This window comes from Hemiscyllium ocellatum, chromosome 34 (genome assembly GCF_020745735.1).
Source record: "Hemiscyllium ocellatum isolate sHemOce1 chromosome 34, sHemOce1.pat.X.cur, whole genome shotgun sequence".
In the NCBI taxonomy this organism is placed as follows: Eukaryota; Metazoa; Chordata; class Chondrichthyes; order Orectolobiformes; family Hemiscylliidae; genus Hemiscyllium; species Hemiscyllium ocellatum.
The window spans coordinates 29,432,751-29,456,560 of NC_083434.1; the positions used below are offsets into that span (position 1 = coordinate 29,432,751).

At 40.4% G+C, this 23,810-nt stretch overlaps 1 protein-coding gene across 3 annotated transcripts in view; it reads left to right on the forward strand.

Moving 5' to 3' along the window:
• fhod3b (formin homology 2 domain containing 3b) overlaps positions 1-23,810 on the forward strand; it is a 609,516-nt gene that overhangs the window by 35,767 nt on the left and 549,939 nt on the right. For all 3 annotated transcript variants that reach the window (XM_060850278.1, XM_060850279.1, XM_060850280.1), the window contains exon 2: positions 6,561-6,667. In XM_060850278.1, coding sequence (XP_060706261.1) covers positions 6,561-6,667 — 107 coding nt within the window. The remainder of the gene's footprint in view (positions 1-6,560; positions 6,668-23,810) is intronic.

Below are 23,810 nucleotides of genomic sequence, written 5' to 3' on the forward strand. Positions count from 1 at the left end.
TTCCCATGCACAAAGCCACGTTGTCTTTCTTTAATCTATCCTTTCCTTTCTAAATATATACACATCCTGTCCCTCAGGATTTCTACCAACTTGCCCACCATTGATGTCAGGCTCACTGGTCTATAGTTCCCTGGCTTGTCCTTTACCACCCTTCTTAAACAGTGGCACCATGTTAGCCAAATGCTAGTCTTCCCACACCTCACCTGTGACTATCGATGATACAAATGCCTCCGTAAGAGGCCCAGCAATCACTTCCCTAGCTTCCACAGAGTTCTAGGGTACACCTGACCAGGTCCTGGGGATTTATCCATTTTTATGTATTTAAAGAACACTTCCTCCTCTGTAATATGGACATTCTTCAAGATGCAACAATCTATTTCCCTATATTCTATATCTTCCCTGTCCTTTTCCACAGTAAACACTGATGCAAAATATTCATTTAGTCTCTTTCTCTTCTCTTCCTGCCCTGCCATCTCCTGCAACTCCACACAAAGGCTGTCTTGCTGACCTTAAGGGGCCCTATTCTCTCCCTAGTTACCCTTTTTTGTCCTTTAATGTATTTGTAAAAACCCTTTTGGAGTCTCCTTAACACTATATTTGCCAAAGCTATCTCATGTGCCTTTTTGCCCTATGATGTCTCCTCTTAAGTATACTCCTGCCTTTGTACTTTTCTAAGGATTCACTTTATCTATTCTGTTTACAGAGGAACTTCGATTATCCGAATGAAATGGGTGGGCATTATTTCATTTGGATAATTGATCATTGATCATTTGGTTAATTGATTCAATGCCTCTCCTGTGGGGCTCAGTTTTTTACTGTTTAGTCCACTCCACATTCAGGAGACTAGGCAGCAGCACACCACACCACACACTGGTCCCTACCTGCCTCCAACTCTGTCCAACACAGCCCCCCCACCCCACACCCCATCTAACCCCACCCCTCTTCCCTTTGCAGGACAGCCAGACCAGACACCAACAACAAGACTGCTGCTGTCTTTTGGGGGGGGGGGGGTGGTGTTAGTATCCAAATACTGCACGCACAACTTTTTACTGCAACATTTTGACAGGTTCTGCCTTTGCCCTGTACAGGGCAATGTTGGTGAGATAATCCGGGGGAAGGGTTGGGGGTGTTAGGGTACACTGCTGCGTAGAACTCCAGGGAAAGGGTGGAGGGGGGCAGTAGCAGTCAGTCCATCATTTTGAGACAGTGCCTGGGCTCCCATTGATATCCAGGACTGTTCTCGACAGCATTTCAGTAAGCCCAATTCACTTCTAATCACTGATCGCATCTTTTGCTTACAATGTTGGTAATACCTCCTTTGGAATGTTTCTTTCGGGACCTTGAGATCATCTTTGGATAATCCAATAGTTAGATAATCAAGGTTCCTCTGTATACCTGACGTATGCATCCTCCTTTTTCTTAACCAAGCCCTCCATTTCTTTAGTCATCCAGCATTCTGTATACCTACCAGTCTTTCCTTTCACCCTAACAGGGGTGTACTGTCCCTGCACTCCTTTATCTCCTTTCTGAAGGCTTCCCATTTTCCAGCCGTCCTTTTACCTGCAAACATCTGCGCCCAATCCGTTTTTGAAAGTTGTTGCCTAATCCTGTCAAAATTAACCTTGCTCCAATTTAGGACTGCAACTTTTCAATCTAGTCTATCTATTTTCATCACCATTTTTCGACTAATAGAATTATGGTTGCTGGCCCCAAAGTGCTCCCCCACTGACCTCTTCATCTAAACTGAGCACATTTGACCTTGGACCTTTGGGTGACCATGCTCCAAGACTGACTTCGGGACAGGCAGCAGAGGAAAGTGGCCAAGCAGAGGTTGATAGCTAAGTTCCGTACCCATAGGGAGGGCCTCAACCGGGACCTTGAGTTCATGTCACACTACAGGTGACCACCATTGCACTACACACACAGATGAGTACATGGACACATGTATACACAGATGCATGCACACACACACACACCCTTACAGACACACACGCACCCCTCACAGACTTTAGACACTCTACATTCACCACACACATATACACTTTCTCTCACTTTCAACCCCCAACCCAGACAGACAAAGACCCACATGCACACACCTATTTTGTGGGCTGAATTTGTACTTGCAGGGTTACATTGTATTTTGTTCAAAAACTGCATGAATTCACATAAAACTCTTTTTAGATTACAATCAATCTAAGCATCATGGCATAGACAGAGAATACAGAGGGCTAACACCTTCAACATATTGTCTGGCTATCACCATTGTTAACAGCTAACCTGAGAATGCAACCTTTTAAAAAGGTTTTGTGATTTACACGTGAAAATATCATGGTATCCAAACAGATGAAAGACTTAACAGACAATCAATTTTTCAATGTATAATTTCAGTTACATCACACTAAAGTTTTGCTATAAATTCTGTTAGGATTGTGCCCTCAGGGATTCACTTGATGAAGGAGCGATGCTCCGAAAGCTAGTGTGCTTTCAATTAAACCTGTGATTTTTAACCATCTAAACTCTTAACACTGACAATCCCAGTCTATGTTTGGAAAGTTAAAATCCCCCACCATAACAACCCTATTATTCTTGAAGAAAACTGAGATCTCCTTACAAATTTGTTTCTCAATTTCCCTCCGACTATTAAGGGGATTATAGCACAATCCCAATAAGGTGGTCATCCCTTTCTTATTTCTCAGTTCCACCCAAATAACTTCCCCAGACATATTTATGGGACTATCCTCCCTCTGTACAGCTGTAATGCTATCCCTTTATCAAAAACTCCACTCCCCTTCTTCCTTCCCTTTCTATCCTTACTGGAACATTTAAGCTGCCAGTCCTGTCCATCCCTGAGCCAGGGAGAGGGCGAAATATACTATGCAGTTTGTTTTTAATAAAAATGCAGTCCCTGATATTATTGGAAGGAACACTGCACCAAGATGCTGAATTTCAGAGCTATTACAGTGAGACCCAATCTGATGGCTTTGGGGAGCATATCACGCATGCTGGTTGGGCTGTTCTTGCTCTTATTCTCTCTCTCTCTCTCTCTCTCTCTCTCTCTCTCTCTCTCTCTCTCTCTCTCTCTCTCTCTCTCTCTCTCTCTCTCTCTCTCTCTCTCTCTCTCTCTCTCTCTCTCTCTCTCTCTCTCTCTCTCTCTCTCCCCCTCCTAATCTCCCACCCTCCCCATCTCATGTCCTGGTGAACATTGTTTCTTGGGCCTGTTTATTCATCCACTGCTGTTGCTATTTTCTAGGGGGGTTTGCGGAGTGTGAATTAGCTGTGGTTTTCTGTATTACAGCAGTGATGACTTTTCAATAAGTGCTTCATGAGCTGTGAAGTGTTTTAGATATCCAGTGAGTTTTTATCTCTAGTCAACGACTTGCGTTTATATAATGTAATGCTTTCAGCCCTGTTATGCTGAGGTTGAGATGCATGGGTCATGACTCCTCATTTTAACTGGTGTCTCATCTGTCCTGACAAAGAATCTGAAATACTGACACAAAGCAAAGTGGGATCTGAATCTTTTGCCTTTGGTTCAGATTGTGAGCCATCTTTACTATACCTCCTTCCAACTGGGAAAGGTATCCAGAAGTGTTGTGCATGGACGCCCTGTGTCTGCAAGTACACGTACAGCAGTGTTCCTGACTAATTTTCGGGTTGGCATTGGGTGTTTGGATAGCATTGATTTCACTGCAGCACATTTAAAATGTAAAGCTGGCAGCAATTCTTCCCAGCTTGTAATCTGTGCGTGAGGTGGAATTTGCTTAGGGTTTAGTACTGCCTTAAATTTTTCCTGTGTGTTGCAGCATTTTGAAAGGAGCTACTACACTACCCAAGTAGCTCTCCTGGTAGATAATGTGACTTGCTCACAAACACACTGGAGTATTTTAGGCAAACTGCTCATAGTTTAAAAATGCCTCTTTAGTGAAAAAACAAAATGCATTCTCCATAGTCGTTGAGAAACTTGTCTGGATGTTATAAATTGAATTACCAGCATGTTTCATGGAGGGAGTAACCTGGTCAGTAGAATACGAAAATTGTAATCGGTTAAGAACTGCATAGATCCAAAATAAAATTGCTAACAACTAGATGTGCACCCTGTACATCTAGGAACAAAGACAGTCTTGAATGTTTTGATTTGGCAATAGGTTAAGCTCAGATGTATGTTGTGTATTCTGTACACAGTTGCTGAGAAAAAAACTTGATATCCACATGTCATGTTCCAAGAGATGGTGAGGAGATTCCCTACAGATTTAATTCTCCAGAGTGGAAACAGGCCATTTGACCCAACAAGTCTACACTGCCCTCCAAAGAGAAACCCACCCAGACCCATTACCTTCTGACTAATGCACCTAACACTATATGGGTAATTTAGCATGGCCATCTGCGCATCTTTGGATTGAGAGAGAAAACTGGAGCACCCAGAGGAAATCCACACAAAGGGAGAATGTCTGTCTGTGTGGAGTTTGCACAGTTGCCTGAAGCAGGAATCAAACCTGGGTCCTGGCGTTGGGGCTGTAGTGCTAACCACTGAGCCATTGTGCCACCCTGAAATTAGCTATAATGTGATTTGATGAATTCTGGATGTTGTGTGGCTAACAACTTTCTCCTGAATGGGTTTAAGCAATTGTCCATGTCAGTTTTCCATAGCGTAATTTTCTGTAGTGAGGTTGTGGAGGGATAACTGTTGCATTGTGGCAGAGCGACCTGTAAAAGTATTTGAGGAGGTAGATTTTTAAGTTCAATTTAGTTATGTGCTTATCTGCAGTGAATACCTGTTGTTACTCTGCATGTTTGTGGACTCCTATCGAAGAATTCAGTTATTTCAATGAAAGACCTAAAAGCAAAAATAAATACGTAGCTAAATGTTGCTTCAAATTGTTTTGTAGCCATTGAGTTCTCCTGCATGGAAACAAACACTTGTCTTTTTTATCGCATGGTTTTGAAATTGATAACTGTTTGTCAAAAATTAACAGTTGCTGAAAGTGTCGATTCAAACGGTTTCAAAGTTTTAGACTGGTTCATGTTTGCATTTTAAGCAGCAGTGCCTGTTTTGCAAACAATTTCTCATTTATGTGCCAGAAGTATTGACTATGTTAATTTTTAAAAATAAAAATGTGGTTTCTGCATGTTTTGGGCAGTGCATCACAGTTTGCCTTCAAACAGTATCTGCAAATATTTCCTAATTAATCTGTTCAGATGTTACAACACCTCTGGAGCATGTTAGATTTGAGACTGGGCCTCCTGGTTTGAAGGTAGAGATGCTACCACTGCACTGAACGCAAGGATATTGAGCATATGGTTCTGCTTTGTTTTCTGATTTAACCTGCTCAGGGTTCCAACACTGCTCAGGAGCAAGTGGGACTTGAATGCAGGACTCCTGGTTTAGATGTAGGGACATTGTCACTATCACGAGAGTTCCCTATTTGTAAACAAACAAAAGTTGCCACATGCATTATGGCAGAAGTTTGGGATCTGGGATATTGAGTGAGTGTTATGCTTGTAGCATTTTTGAGTGACTTGGTCTAGGACTACCCACAATTAACCTTAAGATACCTGGAAGTAGGTGAGGAGAAAGAAATCCCCAAAGCAGAGGGCACTGCCTTTATTTCTATTTATATTGGAGGGTCACAATGTATATTGTGCTCCATCTAGTACGACACCAAGATTTCTAAGCAAAAGCTCATATTGACTACTGGAGTAGACTATGCATTCTGGATTTGTGGTATACAGACACTACATATGCTCCAAAAATGGTCAGCTTGACTGTGCATATCACTTCTTTTTTTTTTAAAGAAATATGTGGTTGCAAGAAAATTTTTATTTTTTTTTGTAATTTTTCTCCCCCCTCCCCCTCATTATACCCCTGACCCCACTGATTTTATAATCCTTTGTATGAGGCTACTAGCTAGCTTCCTTTCTACTGTTATTTCAGTATTCCTGGCTATTTAATTTGATCATGGATTTAGTTTCACTATTGCAGTTTTATCAGCAGTTATGGAATTACTTCATCAACAATGTTCTGTTTTGAAGGTTTTTTCAGCTTTGACTGCATTATGGAATTGGACAACAAAGTATTGTAACTTAATCCAGGTGCAATTAAGTAGGTTTTTTTTAAAGGAAATGTATGGATATCATTTCCCTAAACCTTCTGATACCTGAAGGTTGACACTGGTAAGAAATTAGGTAAAAACAATGACTGCAGATGCTGGAAATCAGATTTTTGTATTTGTAGTGCTGGAAGAGCACAGCAGTTCAGGCAGCATCTGGGCTGCTCCTGGAATGCTGCCTGAACTGCTATGCTCTTCCAGCATCTCTAATCCAAAAACTGGTAAGAAATTAACCCATTGGCTTCTTTCCAAATTCTGACATCTGAATAAATAAGATGGGATTGGGAATGGATATTAAATTAATGAAATGAAGTATTTTCTATTTCCATGTTTAAGATACTTGCATCTGGCAAGCCCCATTGTTGAGTAAGTGGGAGAAAATTGAGTTGACTTTTTTTGTGCGCGTACTGTGGAAACAACAACTTAGTTGATTATATTTGTTTTTTTTTGTAGCTTGATGACTGTGCACTGCAGCTGTCCCACAATGGTACCTATCTTGATTTGGAATCTAACTTGGCTGAACAGAAAGATGAATTGGAAGGCTTCTTGGAAGATCCTGGGTAAGAAATGTTTGTAGGAAATGTCCTACGTGTCTGTCTGTCTCACGATACATCCATGACCATTCCTGACTAGGTCTTGTATTACAGCTTGAGTGTACTAATGTTGCAAACTGACTTGCACAGTTGTTGTACAAACTCAACGTGCATGTGGTGTGCAAGGACCATGTAAACCTAGTAGGTGCTTGAAAAGAACATCTTAGTCTTAGAACTTTAAGCTTGGATAGCAATGACTGTATAAGTGGGTGAATTGACTTGAAATACTGAGGCACAGAAGTTGGATTAACAATAAAAGTATAAAAGGTCTCTGCAGTTGTCAATTTCAACTTTAATTCTGCTCTTTCAGAAATTCCTCTGGGTCAGGTTCTACTCCACTCTGTATCAAGTGACTGATTTGCTGTGGTTAATTGGATCTGTTGTCAATGTCCTTTTTTGATTTTTAATTTTCCTTCAGTCTACAACTTGAGGCTGTGTAATGTTTTTTGTCTGGTCTGTTGCTTGGTGGAGTTTACTCTGAGCACTCAACTTGGGCAAGAAAAATAAGAGCCAAGGAGTCCATTTTACAAGTGATATTGGTGAACAGACATTGTGCCGGTACCACACACTCCTCCTTTGTAACTTCACAACATTTCTTGCATATTCATACAGAACTATGTTTGACTCAGTAGATTTGCATGTCAATCCCAGAAAATAGATTCTGCCTTCCATAATATCCTTACTAAATGATTTTATTATTGTGGCAAGTTTCATAATACAGTAAAAAGTCTTTTTGTGTACTAACTACAGAAATCATACCTTACATAAATCTGTCAAAGTAATAGAACAGAATAAAATGTTCCAGCTATAGAGAAGGTGCAGAGAAAGTCAACTCTAATATGAGGTCCATTCATAAGTATGATAACAGCATGGAAGAAGCTGTCCTTGAATCTGATAACTGCATGTTCACCACTATATTTAATAATTGGGTGTCATAAGTATATTCTGCTGTGTAAAAAGGTCAACACCACCCTCCTCTCTGTCACCTTCCACTCACTACCTGGATTAATACCAATCCATGTCCTAAATAGTGTATTATTGCTTCAACACGCTCTCTCCCTTGTATAGTAATTTCAATTCTGTACAGACCACCTTTCCTTGATGCATCAAAATAAATGGTTTGCTTTGCAGCCCCAGCTGTAAAATTTACTTCAGTGACTGCCTGTTTCTAACAATGTTAGCTGCACACCTTTTAAGCAACAAGATACTTCAGACGTTAACCTAGAGTGTTGCTTTGAACAGGAATTGGGGCTAACTAGATTTTTAAAAAATTCTGAATCAATTTTAGGTATTATAATGTGAATAAACTGTTGCAACCTTTTTGACTGCAGTGCTTCCCAAATTTGGGAAAGTGAGGGGGAGTTGTTTAAGCCTTTTTTTTTTGGGGGGTGGGGGAAATGGGGAACTAAATTTTGAAATTGTGGTAATGAGAGGGAACTAGTGGAGTGATTTTTTTTTAAATGCAGTCTTTGTTTTGCATCAGAAGAGGATTTTGTGCTTGGCTCACTGAACACTAGTGGCAGAAGTTGTATTGCAATATTAGGTTCTTGTGTGATAAATTTTGATTATTCATTTGACATTGCATGTGTGTCCAGGAATTGTCTCCATGAAGATGAGTTGGCCGCCTTGTTTTGGTTTCACCTTTTTTAGGTGCTGAATTGAAGACTGGAGTGCCATCATTCTGGGAACAGGTCAAACTTCTGCTCCTTTGTCGAGGATACTGTTTGAAATACAAAAAACAATTGGAGAGATTGTTAGATTTGAGTGTTAAAGATAATCAAGGGATAGGATATGAGAATAGTGTCGCAATTCAGCCCCCCTCATTCAATGGCATTGTTGGCTGGAACAGATCAAAAGGCTTACTCATCCTTTTTATTCTTTCCTCAATTTAATAATGCTTCAATAGCAATATGCTTGCTGTTTTCCTTAATTCTATATTTTAATGGCTCTGATGCCTGCTAAAATGTTCTTACAAATGAATGGAAGTTGCTTGTTGCAGTACCCTTACCCTGAAATGTTGGCTTCTCGTGAGTGTGTAGTTTCATGAGTTTGGGCATTTTTACCTAGCTTTCCATTTGTAGCTAAGACATGCCAAATCACTTGACTTCAGAGAGCATTGTAGTGCAATCCATCCCGGCATCGAACAGTTGCTGGACTTCCTGCAGCAGTCAGCTGGCCATATTCTGAAGGTATGCAGTCTTTCATGAACCTAGACTAATCTGATTTGGAGATGCCGGTGTTGGACTGGGGTGTCCAAAGTTTAAAAATCACACAACACCAGGTTATAGTCCAACAGGTTTAATTGGAAGCACGCTAGCTTTCGGAGCGACGCTCCTTCAGGTGATAGTGGAGGGCTCGATTGTAACACAGAATTTATAGCAAAAATTTGCAGTGTGATGTAACTGAAATTGTACATTGAAAAATTGATTGTCTGTTAAGCCTTTCATCTGTTAGAATACAGTGATAGTTTCACTTCTTTCATGTGTAAATCACAAAACCCTTCTTTTTATAGTTGTATTCTCGGGTTTTGTGATTTACACATGAAAGAAGTGAAACTGACAGATGAAAGGCTAAACAGACAATCAATTTTTCAATGTACAATTTCAGTTACATCACACTGCAAATTTTTGCTATCAATTCTGTGTTACGATCGAGCCCTCCACAATCACCTGATGAAGGAGCGTCGCTCTGAAAGCTAGTGTGCTTCCAATTAAACCTGTTTGGACTATAACCTGGTGTTGTGATTTTTAACCTTAGACTACTCTGAACTTGGAGAGGTGACTCTGGCTCAGTAGGCCAGCTTCTGACAGGAAGGTGAAGTTAGCCTTAAGGTCTTGAACCGGTGATGAGACATTTTTATTGGGGTTGCTTCGCAAGCATTTTGCATTTCGAGCGGGGGAAGAAAAAGTGTAAACTTTAATGTTTTAAAGCTGGTTTGCCATCTGGGTTCCCAGCAATGGGATGTAGTCCAAAACTACCTGCAGGTATTGAATTTATAAGGTTCCTAAATTTATGAGGCAGTGAATCTTTTTCTAATTAAGTTTTAAGACTGCAAAAGCAAAAGGATCCACAGTACACGGTAAAATTTGGTGTTGGTTATTCAGGGGTGCTGAGCATGAAGTACCTTGGTATTGAATTACTCCAGAAGCCTGTTTGGCAGCACGCCCACTCTCTGTATCCCCTCCTGTGGGAATATGTGAAATGGAAACACCACTTTGAGAGCAGTGGTTTAAATGCTTTTTCAATCAAATCTAGAATAGTGGAGGAAGTTGTAATTCAGGTGAGTTTTTAACGGACTTCCTTGAAGCAATATTTTAGTTGATTTAGGGAATTCAGCCGCACTGCAGATTACTTCTTTTTTCTCCCCCTTTTCAGCTTGCTTTAGAAGAATCCTTTTGAACTATATACTTGATTTTCTTTACACTTCAATTTTTTTCTCTCCTCTTGTGTACTTTGAGCTAATAGGAAGGTGGTATCTTCCTAACCTTTGCTAAAAAAACAATCTGAGGATTGGAGAGATGATTCTGTCTTTGAACTATAGTTTGTTCTTCCTTTATTTTTGTGTAGGATGAAGTGTTTTGTTGTTCTCCTTTTGTCTTACGACAGATGAGATTTGGGGTACAGTATGTCCTTGTCACCTCCTTTACATGGATTGTTATATCTGCTTGACTAAGTAATTCATGTGGCACCTTTTTTGTTTTCAGTTTTAAATCACATTTTTAAACAATTTTGAATGCAAGTTTCTGCAAAGAAGTTTCTGAAGAAAGGTGCGAATGTTGGAAGTGGTTTTGGATAGAAGTGGAATTCTGCATCTTCACTTGAAGTGGATTGCCAGCTTTGGGAAGGGGGTGGAAAATTGGATGCCAAGCGTACTGGTCTCTGGTACTTGACTTGTGACTGTGTCAGGCAACTTGCTACCCTTGGAAGAATTTAGGGTTTTCTTGGCTCCTTCAGCATTTTTTTGTGATTTCAGCAGGATGGTTTCCTGCCTTCTACAGCCAAGATGGAATTTCCCAACTGCTCCAATACAAAGTGGCCATTTTGTTTCCTGGCTTTTCATTGTCTAAGACACACATCAATTCTATGCAAGTTTGCTAGCTGTGGCCTGAGCTTATTTAGTGAGTCCCCAATCTTTTTAAATTTTTAGTTTCTCTGACGTTCCACTTCTTAACTAAATTTCTAGAAATTTAGTGTTTCAGCTTAATGTCCTTTGCTTTTGTTTTTTTAAAAACATACTTTTCTGGCTCTTGGACTGTGTTCCTTGCAGTTGTACCTCTCTTTTTGAGGATGCTGATCTTCTCAATGGTGACAGTGCTCATTTGAGAGAACTGACTTTTACACTGCCTTGCCTTTTTTTTTAAAAAAAGCATGTTTTTTTGCTTGCTTGCTTTTTTTTGGGCCCAAGTTACCCCCTTTTTTTTTCTCCAAAGAATATCTAACTTGACACCCAGAGTTTTCTCTTGGTCCATGTAGGGTTTCCTTTTTGCTAAGGTGGTTGTCTTTCAGTGTGGCTGGCTTTTTGCCTTCCTAGCCCCTATACTATTGGTCCTGGTTGTCTTACCTGCTCCTTGAAGGGTTGCCAAATGGAATGCAGACCTTAGCTTTGTTCTAAATCCTGTATTATTATAACAAATGCTTAACTGTCTTGGAGGTAAATTCTCTCCTCCAAAAGAGACTCTTTCCTCTACTTTAGAAATTTTTTTCTCATTTTGAGGAGAAAGGGAGTTCCCTGCATGGACCCTTGACTCCTGCCTAATGATGCCTATCATTTCTGCCAGTATGTAGCACAGGGCCAGGATTATATTGAGGTGGTTTCCTGCTATCAACTTTTTTTTCTTGATTATTCTGGTCTTATCTGATTGAAAAGTGACTCACGAGTGGCATATCCCCTTTTAATGGATGGTGAACTTGTTTCTGGTTTATTGCATAATAGCAATAAGTACCACATGTATTGCTCGTCAGGTACAAATTACTATGGACAGCTGTACAGAATACATCTCCCAGTATTCTGCTAGTGTAGAATTTGTTTCCATCCAAAGAATGAGATGACATCACATTGGGCAGAGCTAATGAACCTCAACATTAACTCTCTTTTTCAGAGCTGTACCTTCAAGACTTCACTACACCCCGATCTGATTTTAAATTAGTTTTTTTAATCTCTTGTCGCAAAAAATATAAAGGATCAGAAAAGATGAGCTGAATATCTAGTGATGACCTACAGCAAGGAAGGAGAGATCTGGTGTTGAGCAAGAGAATTTTTTTGCTGTTCTGAGTTCACTGACTGCTTTGCTGGAGTTACTGGTTGGAATCAAACCTGTCAAATGTGTCCAAGAAACTGAACTGGCATGTAGGAGCAGAATGCTGATTGTGTGGGTGACAAACACACAAGGGGCTGAATGGCCTATGTGTGGAATTTGTTTTTTTTCTCACATGGATAGAGTAATCTGTCTTGTGTTTGGGTCCCTTTTTTTCAAAAATTCTTTCATTGGGTGAGGGCATTGCATGTTAGACCAGAACTTTATTGTCTGTTCTAATTCCCCAGAAGGCAATTAAGAGCCAAATGCATTTGTATGGGTCTGGAGTCACGTGTAGGCCAAACATGGTAAGGATGGTAGATTTCCTTCCTAAAGGGTATTACTGTAAACCAGATGAGTTTTACTGACAATTGGTGATTCTGGTCACTATCATGCCCTCTTTTTTTTTTGTTTCATTCCAGATTCTTACTGGATTCAAATCTTGTTCTGGTGGGAATTTAACCCACATGTCTAGAACATTTAGATTCTAGCTTGAGTATTACTGCAGTGATCATTGTTATCAATACATGATAACCAACCACGTTGATTAATCATTAAAGTGCACTGGCCGGTTGGAAATGACTTTTGCACAATTTTTTTAGATTTAGATTAGATTCCCTACAGCATGGAAACAGGCCCTTCGACCCAACCGGCCCTCTGAAGAGTAACCCACCCTGACTCATTTCTCTCTGAAAAATGCACCTAACACTGACCATGCTAAATTGCCCATAGTGTTAGGTGCATTGTTCGGAGGGAAAATGGGTCAGGGTGGGTTACTCTTCAGAGGGCCGGTTGGGTCGAAGGGCCTGTTTCCATGCTGTAGGGAATCTAATCTAAATCTAAAAAAATTGTGCAAAAGTCATTTCCAACTGGCCAGTGTACTATAATGATTAATCAACGTGGTTGGTTATCATGTATTGATAACAATATCACTGCAAGTTCTGAATTTGTCTGAACTATTCTCAGCTGATACAAACCTTTTTCCTTTGTTTGCTTCCTATTGGTAACAAACCAGTAAGCTTCTATTTTTAACTTTTTTTTCTGTATGCCATCATTTTATCCTGTAAAATAGCCCCTCTTCAGTTTTGTACAAAATCCCATTGGTACACAAACTCTGCATCAAACATTAGCAAGGAAAAGTGCAGCTTTAGTGAATTTTGGACTTTCTGGTTTGATGCCTTGAGATAGGTTTAAAAATCACAACACCAGGTTATGGTCCAACAGGTTTATTTGGAAGCACTAGCTGCTTCTTCAGGTGGTTGTAGAGAATAAGACCTTAAGACAGAATTTATGGCAAAAGATTAGTGTCATGCAACTGAAATGATGCATTGAATAAATCTGGTTATATAAGTCTTTAATCTTTTTTTAGAATGGGTTGAAGGTTTTGGTTCATTAATATGTGAATCCCAGAACTACATCCAAGTCACCTTCTTGAGATAACTTGAGGTTTTGTTTTTTTTTTTAAAAAGTGATGTCTTGAGTAAACCAGTTGGTGTGAGGAGGCGTTCACTGCATTGTCTGTAACATTGATCTTAAAAAAAATCCACGAGAAAAACTGTGCGTGCGTGTGTCTGCCCGTCCCTTGGAATCTACTCTCAGAATTCCCTGAATACTTTTTTTTAGCATGAGCACTTGTATTCAATTTGTGAACATTTTTGCCTGAGGGGGAGAAAGCAGACTGATTAATTGTCTGAGCTTATAGAGTAATGGAATGAAAGTTCGATGTTTATAGGTATTGAGAGCAAGTAACGTCATCATCTGCTCTTTTGATGTGAGCCTGTTTGGCAGAATAATGGCTGTAGGTGTTTGATTGTTGATGGACAGTAATAGGCTGTGGTAAAGAGAGCCATAAGTGATTGCTTCAGAACCAGTATATTAGGCCTGGGAGCATTTTAAGGTGAGAGCAGGTATTTGACATGAAGGGCTTTTTTTTTAGCAAGGTTGAGGGTAGAAAAATTCAAAGAATGAGAATTAGTTGTCTGGGTCCTGATCTCTCTCCAGGAATCGTGATAAGCTCAAAGTACTTTGTAACGGTCCTTTAGTTATGATAAGCTATCTGATTCTGTTTCCATGCAAACAGATGAGCTAAAAGAAAATCTTCAGTTGGAGTCTACCAAAATAATTTTTAAAATGTGTGCAAGAAAATACACTACTGTATGCCAGTAGCCTGTTAATCCCATGTTTTTATTTGTGTTGGTTTAAATAGTGATACTTTTGGGACTGTTCTTTCTAAGCTGTTTTTAACTTTTTAATAATTTAGCTTTTGATGAAAGAGATCCCAATGGTGTCCTATGGCCTACACGTTTTTTAGGGTCTCTTGATTCTATCTGTCACTGTGTAGAAGTTCTTATTTTTGAGTATCTTCACCGTCCTCCCTATGCTAAACTGAGGGAACTAATAATCTAGGTTTAGCAATGTGGTGATAAATCAAAATCTGAAGTTCATTTTAATCTGAGGTAATGTCATGTGGGAAATCAGTTTTGAGAGCAGCACTGTAGAAATTGCACATGCTGTGGGAAGGAGGAAACCGAATAGCTGACAAAATTGGACAATTCCCTTTTTTGTGTCTGACATTCCAACTGAGAACAGGCACGCTGACCTCTTGACCCCATTTGAGCAGGTAGGGTGAATGAAGTGCATGGTTAGCCCGAGGCCATCCTGTCCCCATTGTAGCCATCTGTCTGTCTTCCACGATTTCAGGATATGGTGAGATTCCATTTAAATGGACAATGCGATATGTGAAGCGGCTTCATAAATGGGAACTGTTTGCTTTTAAAATCCCAATTTAATGAGTGGTTGGCTGAATGATTGATTTAAAGCTGCAGAAATGTCCATTGTGCTGTTGCCCTTGTGTTGATTTTTGCTGGTTTCATTTAACTGCCCCTTGCAGACTACAACTACTGAGATAATGCCTTCCATCTATGAAATAGTAGGAGAATGCAACCTGGGTTCAGCTATAGATGTCCAGTTTTGCCATATAACTAATTTAAAATGAAGGTTTTTTTATTTGAGCAAAGCAGCCTTCAAAGAGAGCACTGTTCCTTCACCCAATGCAATCTTAGCTTCTAAAATACAATGTCCAGATTTCATATATTGTGTATTTGTAATGTATAGCCATCCAACCACTAATCTCTTCTCCCTGGCCCTGTACAGAAAGTGAACCGGGGAAAGCAGTTCTGATGAAGTTCAGCTTCCTGATGAAGGGCTTATGCCTGAAACATAGACTGTCCTTCTCCTCTGCTGCCTGATTTGCTGTGCTTTTCCAGCACCACACTCTCTCTCTACTCAGATCTCCAGCCCTGACTTGCTCCTAGGGAAAGCCGACTATGATCCCAGCAGATGTAACCGCTGAACAAATCTGATCCTAAAATGAAATCTGACTTGATTGTATTTTTTTTTTCAGTTCTACTGAGAGTCCTAGCTGAGAAATGAGCGCACAATTCCCAGAATCCCTACAGTATGGAAGTAGGCCATAAGGCCCAACAAGTCGGTACAGCAGCTTCGAAGAGTAACCCTCCAGACCCGTTCCCCTAATCTATTACTCTACATTTACCTCTGACTAATGCACCTAACCCACACATCTTGAACACTATATGGGCGATTTAGCATGGGAACTCCCCCAATCCCCACATCTTTGGATTGTGGGAGGAAACTGGAGCACCCAGAAGAATCCCATGCAGACATGGGGAGAATGTGCAAACTCCACACGCATTTGGAGGCTGAGGCTGAAATTGAACCTGGGTCTCTGGTACTGAGGCAGCAGTGCTAACCACTGAGCCACTGTTCTGCCCAATGTTGTAGATTCAGTTTAAAACAATGATACTGAAACTGTGCAAAAGAAATGACATTTAAATAGGATAAACCAAACTCCTTTGTGCAACAATCTCCTTAATCCCCATGATATTGCATTACAATTCTCCACCAGCAGAAAGAATCCTCTCTCTTGTGTTCCAGACAGCAAAGTTAAATCCTCAATTCCCACTTAGAATCTGAACCTCCTTGATTTGTCATGAGTTTAGACTTCCACAGCTTCCTCAGGAGAAAAAAAAAGTTGAATTCTAAAGGTGAGTGACTATCCTTGGCATCACCAAGACAGTAGTTCATAGTATAATATTCAAGGAACCCTAGCAAAACTCAAATCTATGGGAATTGAAGTAACTTGTTTAGTCTCACCCAGCACAAGGAAGATTGTTGTGGTTGTTGAATGCCAGTTATCTCTGTTCCTTGGCCCAGTGTCCCAGGCCATACCAAGTTCAGCTGCTTCATCAATGATATTGCTTTCATCATACGTTAAGAAGTGGAATGTTCAGGACCATTTTGTGATATCTCCAATGCTGAAGCAGTCTGTGTGCAACAAGAGTATAACTCCAAAATGGCATGAACCATTGCCTGTTATTAGAATAACATGAATGACCACCTCCAAGAGAGAATATAACAATTTCTGCTTGTCATTCTAGTGTTACCATTGCTGAATGGCCCCCACCACCACAATCCTGGGCACTATCATTGAACAGAATCTGAAATAATCTAGACGTATAAATGTGGTTACAAGAACAGGTCAGAGGCCAGGAATTCTGCAATGGGTAACTGCCCTCTTGACTCCCCAGAGCCTGCCCACCATCTACAGGGAACAAGTCAGGAGTGAGATGGAAAGCTCTTGACTTGCCTGGAATATGTAAACAGTTTCAGTTGCCCTTGTGTAGCATTGGGTATCTCTGTCAGTATTTCTGACACTTGTGGAGGTGCTTAATGAAAAATCTTTTTCCTGGATGATGAAACCTTTTAAATATTGCTTTTTTGTGATGTTTTGCTTTCAACTTGAGGGAATACAGGCATACACAACTATCTTATTTTATTTTAGCACTTGGTCTCTTTCACCTAGCTTCAGTGTAGTGTTTTTCAATTTTGAGACAATGTCATATCTTACAAACTGTCAATACCATCAAGTCCAATCATTTGTGTTCGTTACAGTCCTTATCTGATCCGAACCTGCTAGGAAAGGCACTGTGTTCAATTTCTATTTCACTGTGTGCTAATTAATCTTAAAATCTTAATTTTAGATTAGGTTCTCTGCAGTGTGGAAACAAGCCATTTGGCCCAACAGGTCCATACCGACCCTTAGAGTAACCCACCCAGACCCATTCCCCTTTCCTATATTTAACCCTGACTAATGCACCTAACACCTATGGGCAATTTAGCATGGTCAATTCCCCTAACCTGCACATCATTGCAATGGGAGGAAACCCACACAGACACGGGGAGAATGTGCAAACTCCACACAAATAGTTGGAATCGAACCTGGGTCCCTGGTACTGTGAGGCAATAGTGCTAACCACTGTGCCACCTAAAATACCACTTCAATAATTCTTTTAGTCAGTTCTTAAACTTTATTCACGAATGCTGCTTTACATTTGAATACACATAGCTTGTTAGACGCCACTGTGTTGTAGTATTCCCTTTATTTACCAGTATGTTTTAACACTGCATTTCTATAATTTTGTACCAAATTGTATAATAAGAATTTAAACTGTAATGACTGACTTGTCATAACTTACTGTTTGGAACTTTTTTTTTCGCAGTACCATGTCTCTTACTGCCTGCTGTATCCCTTCAGTATTTTCACTAGTTTCTTTCTGTACTTAGCAAATTGTGGCTGTCTATTCCTTCTAGGGGCTCTCCATCTTTTTCCAGTCAGTGGGAGAAAGTTTGGTGAGACAAAGCCATATGAGCCTTGAGGGTTCCTGTTATTCACACTTGCTCGTTCTCTGTCTCATACTCTTTTTTTTTATTTCTCTTGCAAGTCCACCACAGTAAAGAATGAGTGCTCACTAAATTGCAACTCTCATGAGTAAATGATTCAAACGAGATTTAACACTGCACTGACCTCATCTTTACCGTAGCAGCAATGTATGCCAAACCTCCAGTTGGTTCACTGGAAAAGCAAAAATCTTGTTCTCATCCAACAGAAATGGGGATCTATTTTCCTGCAGAGTGGTAGGTGTCTAAGGAAATGAACACTGTTTATTTTTGTTTTCATGCCAGTGGTAAGCTGCTGTCTGTCAGTACATCCAGGATCTGATTAGTTAAGCACTTTAATTGCCCATTAACATGTGGGATGTAATAGCTGTACTAGAATTCATTCCTGAGATGTTGCGATGAGGAGCAAGGGTCATTGCCATGGTGAAGACCACCATACAGGGCTTTGGCAAGCAAGGCAACTCTTTTTTTTTGTTCAAGGGCGATTCTTTGCCTGTGTTTGCACTTTAATCCTGCACTTAAATCTTCTTTATCATGCACAGTGCTGGCTGCTTTCAGAGCCAACACAGTGTTAAATTGTTGAATGATCCAATATCAAAACTGGGGATATCAGTGTGTTATGCCTACCCATTTTCCCTCAAAGCTAAGTCAAGTTCCTGTATATTGCTTTCAAATGTCAGTGTTACTGGCAACTGGTTGAAGATGATCTCTTTTTTTTATTCCAATACTGGATATCCACCTGCTTTGGAGAATAAAGTGGCGAAAATGTAAAATTGACCAAAACAGGAAGAACAGAGAAGTGATTTTTCTCCCCCTCTCCTCATCTCCCTCTTTCTACTCTTTTCTTCCCCTCTTCCCCCACCCCAATGGTGAGTGAGTGCAGATAGGTTTGGATGCCTGAAGTAGTGGGAGCACAGCCTTCAGATATTTTTCAGGCAGAAGTATGTGAAAGGTTATGGGAGGTAGATGACAATTTGGAGTTACCAGATGAGCTGTGATCTTGAAGCCTGTTCTGCCTTGCATTGAGCACCTATGTGGCCTGCACATGCTAATTTGTATGATCTATCATGGTTAATTATCCTCTTTCCTGGAGGTCATAATGGACAAATCCTGAATGGAGTTGTTTTTATTCATTTGTGGGAGATTATCCCAAATGTGTGAATAAATGTCGTCATTTTAGATCAATAGTAACTGGGGATGAGGAATGGAGACTATTAATATTGAACAGATCTCAGCACCACTTTGAAGGCAGCAAGACATTATCAATGTGTCAGTAGCAAAAGGTCTTTGCTGTGCAGTCAATTGACTCTAGTCTTTCATTTAATAGTAACATAGTCTGGGTTCTATCCTGGCATGCATGTCATGTTAGAATGCATTTGTTTCATAAACTTCCAAATAACTGTCTCCATAAAAACCCTAGTCCTTTTCGTTCATTCATAGCTGTAAATGTCTCTTACAACTATTTATTGCCCATTCCTAATTGCCCAGCCATAAATTGAGTTGACCACATTGCTCTGGGTCTGGAATAACTGGGTAGACCAAGTAAGGTGATATGGAGGCTCTGCAGAAGAGTCACTGGACCCGAGACTTTAAGTCTGATTTTTCTTCTCTGATACTGTCAGACCTGCTGAGCTTTTCTAGTAACTTCCTTTTCTTGAGGTAATTAGTGAACAGGATGGGATTTTGTGAGAAGTGACTATGGTTACCCTTTTAAAGGCTAGCTTTTAATTCCAGTTTTTTGTTTATTGGATTTCACTATCTGTCTGAATTGAATACAAGCCCATGTCCTGTTTTGGATTGCTAATCCATGACACCACTACCTCCCAGTATGTTACATAACATATAATCTAACATAGAGAAGACATCTTTAAACAGGGTGGGATGTTCATGCTTAGTGTGAATAGATTCTGTTTTTACAGTCCTGTATTTGAAACCATCACAAATCCTTCATTCATCCAGGAGTGGTAAAATGGGATTAGTGTTTAAGTTTAGTAGCTAGAGTTGCCAATTTATTTTGTCATTTAAGATATGCAGGGATAGAATTTTTTTTGTATAGCTATCAACATTTCAAATCTCTAGCCCATTTCCTGTCAACTTTTTAAAAAATCTGATTCCTATGTCCAAATTTAAAATGGAATCACCCTGTGTAAATATGACCACATAATCCCCACAGTTTCTCTTCTGCCTGGAATAAATAAATTAGATTAGATTAGCTGCAGTATGGAAACAGGTCCTTCAGACCAACCAGTCCACACCGACCCTTCGAAGAGTAACCCACCCAGACCCATTTCCCAACCCTATATTTACCCCTGACTAGCACACCTAACACTAGGCAATTTAACATAGCCAATTCACCTGATCTGCACATCTTTGGACTGTGGGAGGAAACTCATGCAGACACTGGGAGAATGTGTGAACTCCACACAGACAGGCACCCAAGCTGGGACTCTAACGTGGGTCCCTGGTGCTGTGAGGCAGCAGTGCTGACCACTGAGCCACCGTGCTGCCCCCAATTCATAATGAAGATATCAACATGAAGGCAGAATGTGATTTGTAAACAGCTGCTTACTCCTTTTAAAAAGTTCAGACCATTGAATTCATTGAGCCTGTTCACCATTCATTTTGATCAGAGTTGTGCTTTATTCTATTTCCCTTGATACCTTTACCTGACAAAAACTTGACTATTGAAAATTCCAGTTTTCTGATTTATCCCAATGGAACTCTTCTTCCAAGACATGTTTCCATTATCCTTGTGGGGGAAATGTGTTCTGAATGGTCCAACTTGAATGAATGAATTTTTTTTTTTTTTTTGCTTCGACATCGTCCTCCCACAGAAAACCGTTTCTTTACTCCAATTATCTTTACTATTCTGAACCCCCGCAAACAGTTCACTCTTGCCTATCTTTAATTTCACTTCAACTTGAGAGCTCACCTGAACTGAACTGTGTAATATTATGGGAGATTAGACTGATTTTATTGAAGATGTTTTCTGCAATAATAGTGCAGTTTTGCTTTTTTGGAATAGCTTAGGCTATGAGTCACTTTTTTAAAAAAAAAAGTGATCCTATTGCATGCCAAAGTGTAAAAAGTATTTAGAAAGCTCTCTAACAATATCATAGCTCCTTTTTGAGTAATTACCCTGAATTGAGGAAAAAATGGAGACAGTATTTTTGATCTTTAATCATTTTTAATAAAATTTGCTATTAAAAGTAGAGTTACAACAATGATCTCTCTTTCCTCACGATCCCCCTGGGTCCCACCTGAACCCCCCAACCTTACCAGTTTAAATCCTCCCAAGCAGCTTTAGCAAATTTCCCTGCTAGTATATTAGTCCCCTTCCAATTTAGGTGCAATCCGTCATACTTGTACAGGTCACTTCTACCCCAAAAGAGATTCTAATGATCCAAAAATGTGAATCTTCTCCCATACACCAGCTCCTTAGCCATGCATTCATCTGCTCTATCCTTCTATTCCTGCCCTCACTAGCTCGTAGCATTGGGAGTAATCCAGATATTACTACCCTTGAGGACCTCCTTTTTTAAATTTTTGCCGAACTCTCTCCAATCTCCCTTAAGAATCTCAACCTTTTCCTTTCCTATATCATTGTCCACATTGGTTCCAATGACCTCTTGCTGGCTCCTCTTCCCCCATGAGAACATTCTGCACCCTCTGAGACATCCTTGATTCTGGCACCAAGGAAACAATATACCATTCTGCTTTTGTTCCCTGCTGGCCACAGAAACTTCTGACTGTACCTCAGACTACAGAGTCCCCTAACAATTGATCTCTTGGAAGCTGATGTACCCTTCGTTGCATTAGAGCCAATCTCAATACCAGAAACTTGGCTGTTCGTGCTACATTCCACTGAGAATCCATCACCCCCTATATTTTCCAGAACAGTATATCTGTTTGAAATGGGTAGATCCACAAAAGACTCCTGCCCTAGGTGTCTACCCCTCTCGCCCTTCCTGGAGTTAACCCATGTATGTGACTGTATCTGAGACATTCCCCCTTCCTTATTCCTCATCGCTACTATCTATCTCTCCGACCAGTCCACTCGATCTGGTAAGTGTCTGGCTGTCTCGTAGATGGAGTTTAATTCAGATAAATGTGATGTGCTGCATTTTGGGAAAGCAAATTTTAGCAGGAGTTGTACACCTTTAATGGTAAGGTGCTAGGGAGTGTTGCTGAACAAAGAGACCTTGGAGTGCAGGTTCATAACTCCTTGAAAGTGGAGTCGCAGGTAGATAGGAGAGTGAAGAAGGTATTTGGTATACTTTCCTTTATTTGTCAGAGTATTGAGTACAGGAGTTGGGAGGTCATGTTGTGGTTGTACAGGACATTGGTTAGGCCACTGTTGGAATATTGTGCAATTCTGGTTTCCTTCCTATCTGAAAGATGTTGTGAAAGGGTTCAGAAAAGATTTACAAGGATGGTGCCAGGGTTGGAGGATTTGAGCTATAGGGAGAGGCTGAACAAGCTGGGGCTGTTTTCCCTGGAGTGTTGGAGGCTGAGTGGTGACCTTTTTATAGAGGTTTACAAAATTGAGGGGCATGGATCGGATAAATAGTCTTTTTCCCTGGAGTCAGGGAGTCCGGGACTCAAAGGCATAGGTTTAGGGTGAAAGAGCAAAGATATAAAAGAGAACTGACAGCCAGACTACTGCGACCCTTAGTACTCATAACGGCACACAAACCAACAGCCACGCTCAGACAACAACTTACGAGAACAAAGGAGCCAATACCCAACATGTACAAAACTAATGTAGTTTACAAAATACCATGCAAGGACTGCAGAAAACACTATATAGGACAAACAGGAAGACAGCTAACAATCCGCATCCATGAACATCAGCTAGCCACAAAACGACACGACCAGCTATCCCTAGTAGCCACACACTCCGACAACAAGCAACATGAATTCGACTGGGAAAACACTACTATCATAGGGCAAGCCAGACAGAACAGCTAGGGAATTCCTAGAGGCATGGCATTCATCCACAAACTCCATCAACAAACACACCGACCTGGACCCAATATACCAACCACCACAGCGGACAGCTGAAACTGACACCCGGAAGCGGCAAGGACAGACCACTATAAATACTGGAAGAAACATCAAAGAAGCACTTCGCAGGAGGCTCCAGAGCACTGATGATGTCTCCTAGCCAGGGGACGAAACGTTTGCAACAAAAACTTCTAGCTCGGCGAACAGAACCACAACAACGAGCACCCGAGCTATAAATCTTCGCACAAACCTTGAATATAAAAGAGATCTAAGGGGCAACTTTTTCATGCAGAGGGTGGTACGTGTATGGAATGAGCTGCCAAAGGAAGTGGTGGAGGCTAGTACAATGGCAACATTTAAAAGACATCTGGATGGGTATATGAATAGGAAGGGTTTGGAGGGATATGGGCTGGGTGCTGGCAGGTGGGATTAGATTGGGTTGGGATATCTGGTTGGTACGGGCAGGTTGGACCAAAGGGTCTGTTTCCATACTATACATCTGACTCTAACAATGGCTGTCTGGTTTTTAACTAAATGATCTTTCATGTTTGGTCAGGAAGCAAGGTTCACTGGTTTGTTCTGGATGACCAGTATTGAAAACTATATGAATTGGCTAAACATGATTTCTTCCTTACACTGAGTATGTGGCAGTAAATGAATATGCTGAGCATATGAAAGGAATTTGTATCATTCAATGTATACTTCACCCACAGTAGCTGATAAACATTAACATATGGCTCTTTTCAGGTACTTTTATTCAGAGTCATTGCTAATTTAAGGTCAGCTGTTGAGACATTGAAGGTATAGAGATGTACTTGCAATGAATGGCTTTAGTTATGTGGAGAGACTGGAAAATATAATGGAGCTAGACTATTCAAGTCAGAAATTTGTTAATCATTCAGTTAGATCATGCTTGATTTAAGCCACAGTACACTGTTCCATAAGCCTGGAGGCATTGGAACCTACTCAGTTTAAAATTTGCATTGACCCAGCATCAACCAAAGTCTTATGAAACTGCAACATGACATCCTGACTCATGTACTCAATTTCCT